The sequence below is a fragment of the Andrographis paniculata genome, unplaced genomic scaffold (genome assembly GCF_009805555.1).
Source record: "Andrographis paniculata isolate CXL003 unplaced genomic scaffold, ASM980555v1 Contig35END, whole genome shotgun sequence".
In the NCBI taxonomy this organism is placed as follows: Eukaryota; Viridiplantae; Streptophyta; class Magnoliopsida; order Lamiales; family Acanthaceae; genus Andrographis; species Andrographis paniculata.
The window spans coordinates 1,166,093-1,171,176 of record NW_026137568.1 but is presented as its reverse complement, the minus strand read 5'-3'; the positions used below and the strand labels follow the sequence as shown (position 1 = coordinate 1,171,176).

The following is a 5,084-nucleotide window of genomic DNA, read 5'->3' as shown; positions in this document are numbered from 1 at the left end:
ACAAATGCAATTATTCTTACGGCGTATCGGCGGCTATCTTCCCGCGCAGAAGGCCATACGTCAAACTTCAACTGCACCTGCGGAGCAGTTCTGACGAAGCCCGAATTCCGTTCAGACGTTAGACTTATAAGCGGGCCGGATCGCTTAATTAGGATGGGCCTTAATTTATTAAAAAGGCTATGTTATCATGGGCTTCAGGCCCAATCAGAAAAGAACTGTTCACTCTAAGAATAAGAGGGTGTTTGGTAAAAAAAATTTTGAAAAACTTTTAATTTTATTGAACAGTTTCTTTTAGCTGTTTGACCAGTTAAATAATTTAGGTGTTTATAAATTAGTTTTTTTAAATAACTTTTTGGAACCAAAAGATAACTTACTAGTGTTTTGAAATAGTTTTTTCAGTTTAAATTTTTTTATTCCTCATTTGCTTTTAAAAATTTATTATGTATTTTACACAAATAAATATATTCTGATTATTTATTAATTATATTAGAATATTTTATTATATTATAGTTTTACTTTTATAAATTTAAAATAATTAATTTTTATATATAAATTATTTTAATTATAAAATATATAAATTTATTAAAATCAACACAAAATAGAAAATATAAATATTAATAATTTATTTTTATAACATTATATTATATAAATTTTATACTAAAAATAAATTAAATTTATTGAAAATTATAAATATAATGAACTGATCGATACTTAACATAATAAATATATACACGAAAAATTTATTTATATTTTTTAAATCTAATTATAATAAAAATAAATACTATGTTATAACACTTTTACAATTTTCAATAACTAATAACAAAATATTTCAAACATTTTAAACTCAAAATAATACAATTGAATATATTAAAAAAAATAAAATAAGAATGCCATCAATTGTCATTTTACGTATAAACAACTAATATCAAACAGTTATTTTATCAAATATTTTAATACAAATAACTAATTGAATAAGCTAGTTAAATCAGCTGATTGAAATTGAATCAACTAACAGCTATCACTAATTGCTAACAATAACAATGGTGTGGAGTTTGGGCTGAGAATAAAATTTGTAAGTATGAGTTAAAAGGTCTATTTACTAAGGAGGTGATTCTTTGGTTAAATTTGAAAAAAAAATAACTTTGATTCGATATTAAAATAATATTTGACGAGATATTTTATAATAAAAATATATATATTATTTTATTTTATTTTTAAAAAAGAAAAAACAGAGTCCGAATATTGAGAAAATTTGGATTAAAAAACATAACCTTTGCATTTTTAAAGTAATATTGATTGGTAACTTTCTCTGAAGTTTTGTCTATCCCTTTTATTCATGAGAGGAAAGCTTGGAAAATAATTTTAAATTTTTTATAATTTTGTAAATAATAAAAAAAATCAAATAAAAAATAATTAATATAATATTTTAGATTAAAAAAATTGATGACTAGCGTTAAAGTTTTTAAAGAATATATATATATATAGCTTTAGTGTGGACAAGTCCCTAGAATAGTTTCTTGCATGCATAAACCTGAATAAAATACCAAATACAAGTGATAAAGCAAAATCCCACACAAAGATATCATACTACAATCACTTTTGTCTTCTTACCCAAAATGGCATGTAATAACCCCCTTACCTCTACCCTACCCTACCAACCTTCCCAACATTTTTGACCACCAACAAAATCCAAACCCCCAAAAGCCCCCCTTCTTCACATGGATTTCTTCCTTTCACTTTACTTTGTAAAACTACACCAAAATCACACACACATTTCCCCCCTAAAATTCCTCAAACAAAAAAAAAAAAAAAAAAAAGGTCAATTCTTCTCCATGTGAACACAACAAGAAATGGTGCTTTAGCCCTTTCTAAATCAAACACTACTTTTCTCCAATTTTCATTACAACACACCCACTTACTACAACTTCATGGTTGTCCCAAAAGGCTCTATTCCATCATCAAATCTTGATCTTATTGTTCCTCTCAGCAGCCATCGCAAGCAATCTTGATACCCCTTGTGTCCACATGTCGTACTCCCGTTGGTTCCGGCACTCGAATTCGACGACCCCCCGACCCACCGTCTTCACCCCAAAATACCTCCGGTCACCGCCCCCCTCCAGCAAATGCCGCCCTGCCCACGCGGGAATCTCCTTCACCACCTCCACCACCGTATCTGCAAAATCCAAAATTGGGTATCCCTACTTTAGCATTGCTTTAGCCGATCCCGACGAGAAAAAGCGATAAAGCGAAAAGACTATAGTGCCCTCACTCTTTTTCTTTTTCGTTACGGTCCCCGCGACGTGTCTACTCTTCATCTTCAACGTCACCTGTTCGGAAAATTCAAATTCACAAGATCGTAAAAAGCAGCAAAAGCTTAGATTCGATCGTTTCTTTTAACAAATACCTGTCCCGTTCGATTGATGTATACGGAAACGACCTTCCAATGCAGATCGCCTGCGTGAATATTTTCTATTAGCAACTTAAACTTTTAGGTGAGATGATCGTTTAAAATCTTAAAAATATACCTTTGCGAGTTATTTAAAATCTTAAAAATATACCTTTGCGAGTTTTCTTTAGAAGTTCGCAGCCACGGCCCAGAAGCTCCCGACTACAAATGCCGAGAAAATTCTCCTCGGGGACAAGCTCGCCGCTGAGACTCCCGTTCGAACTTCCGTTGCCGATGCCGTTACGATCCAATGGGATCACAGCTGCGATATTCCACACGTCCTTTAATGTTCGCGCCTTCAACGCCGCTGCGCCGCGCAATGCTGAAAGAAAATTATCGGAGATTAAGTGAGCTAAGATATTCAAATCTGTGATAATTCGTGAATTATCAACGAGATATTTTAGGTATTTAATTTTAAATTTAATATATTTATATTTGATTCAGTACAAATTATGCTTATTTTCAGACCTCTGTCTTCATTTACGCAATTTTTTAGTTTTATAATTTATTAATTTATTTTTCACAAACACGCACCGGTGGCGGCCGCCGCCGTGAGGGTGGTGATGTCGCTGGCGGACCTAACATTGACGGCTGAGCTGACGACGGCCGCCAAGTGGTCGCGCTCGGCGCCCATCGCCTCCGCCGCCTCGACGCACTGCGCCGCCACCAATGTGGCGGCGGACGCCACCGCCATATCAGTCTTCGCCGTCTGCTCGTCCTTCCTCGCCCCCGACGACACGGCGGTTGCGGCGGCGATAGCCGCCACGGCGGAGGCCACGCCGGCGACTGAAACGGCCGCATGGAGCTGCGCGGTGTGTGCACGCGCCTCCTCTTTCTTCTTCTCCCGGCGGTCCTTCAGCCATCGCCCCACCGTCTTCCCGCCGCCGGCGCCGGCGACTGCCCTATACTGGCTGCTGGCATGATTGCCCAATCGACAATACTACAGACGTTCAAATTAGTGCAAATTTAGTAAGAAAATTGATTTTGGCACCTAAAGAAAGAATGGGAAGCATCGAAGGAACGACTTTTACGTCATAAAGTAATCATTTTTGCTGTCCTAAATTCCTCCGAAGAACAAAAACGTGCTTGAAATTTCATGAAGAAAATTAAAATTTTGTTAAAAATGGGATTGATCGAACCTTGAGGTCATCCAATTCAGAAGGGGACAGCGGTGGGCTGTCAGTAAGAGGGCCACTGCTGTGGGATAATCTTCCAGAAGTCCGGGGTGATACCTCCTGCTGCAGATGTTGTATGCTATGGAGTTAGTTTAGAGCTCTGAATAATTGTTTGTAAGAGTAATGATTGTAATAATTCAGCAAATAAAACAAAGTGCTCAACTAACACTTGGAATTATTGACAGACAGTAGCTTAATTGTTACTACATTAATTAGAAAGCAGTAAAGACTCGATTTTTATTATTGCAAAACAAAATTCCAAAATCAGTCCCATATAGAAATTCGAAAACATATGGAAGGAATTCATAAAATAATTACAATGAACAAATCCTCGATATCTTTAAAAAAATAATAATCATAATAATTAAATAAATAAATTTAAAAAAGACACTTACAGAATGTGACATGATACGCTCCAAGACAAGCTGGGAGGTCTCGGAAGAAGCAAAGGCGAAAGGGTTGCCGGAAACGGTGGCCGGCGCCGGCGCCGGCGGAGCCTCCTCGAATATGCCTTCATGGATGGTTGTGGTGGCGGCGGCGGCGTTGTTTCGATCCTTGTGGCGCGGCAGCGGTGGCGGCGCGTGGAGGGCTTTGGAGATTTCGAGAGACGAAATGCTCCAGGAACGTGAGAGGAATTCCATCGGATCTATGGGCGGCTCCGGCGGCCGGAAAATGGACTGAAACTGAGTTCTCTCCATATTGGGGTTTGGATTTTGGAGGTAGTGATTGATGGAGTGATAGTGTCTTCTTTATAGATGGAAAAAATTGTAGAGAGAGAGAGAGAGAGAGGGGGGGGGGGGGAATTGAGGAGAGAGAGAGAGGGGGGGGGAAGAGTGTCAGTGTAGTAAAGAGAAGATGTTGGCAGAGAGAAGCCCTGGTGGTTCTCGCGTATTTTTCGGAGTCTAACGCCGGGTTGAATTTCACCGTTGATTTGTACAATTAAGGAACTGAACGGTTTGGATTTATCTGGTGTTCCAGTCCATGGTGTTTGTAATTTGGAAGGAATGAAAGGAAAACTTGGGAAGTGAATCTGGTGGTTCTCAAGTGTTTCTTGGAGTTGGGCGCCTGATTAGATATCTGCCGTTGATTTGGACGATTGAGTAAATGGATAGTTGAGATTTATCCGGTGTTGCGTTCCATGGTGTTTGTAGTTTGAAGAGAATGGAAGGTAAACTTGGGAAGTGAATCCTGTGGTTTTCGAGTGTTTATTGGAGCTTGACGCTGATAGATATCTGCCGTTCGATTGGATGATTGAGAAAATGGACGGTTCAGACTTATCTGGTGTTGCGATCCTTGGTGTTTGAAGGATGTATTTTCTTATTGAGTTCGAAAAAATTTAATGTGAATGTGATATTAAAATAATATTTAACATGATATTTTGTAAAAAGAAAAAATATATTTATTTTGAAAAATGCAAAATGCAATAGTAAAATTTAAAAAAATTAGTGTAAAAAACAGACCCT

General features: G+C 37.3%; 1 protein-coding gene across 1 annotated transcript; it reads right to left on the bottom strand.

Annotated features, from left to right (window-relative positions):
• Nucleotides 1-1,501: 1,501 nt before the first annotated feature.
• Nucleotides 1,502-4,405, bottom strand: LOC127249377 (VAN3-binding protein-like). Its single transcript, XM_051272142.1, has 7 exons — nucleotides 4,017-4,405; nucleotides 3,586-3,684; nucleotides 2,981-3,386; nucleotides 2,559-2,768; nucleotides 2,405-2,454; nucleotides 2,270-2,327; nucleotides 1,502-2,173 (listed from the first exon to the last, which is right to left on the bottom strand). Exons 1-7 carry the CDS (start codon nucleotides 4,317-4,319, stop codon nucleotides 1,959-1,961), a joined length of 1,341 nt encoding a protein of 446 aa, XP_051128099.1. The 5' UTR covers nucleotides 4,320-4,405; the 3' UTR covers nucleotides 1,502-1,958.
• Nucleotides 4,406-5,084: the final 679 nt, after the last annotated feature.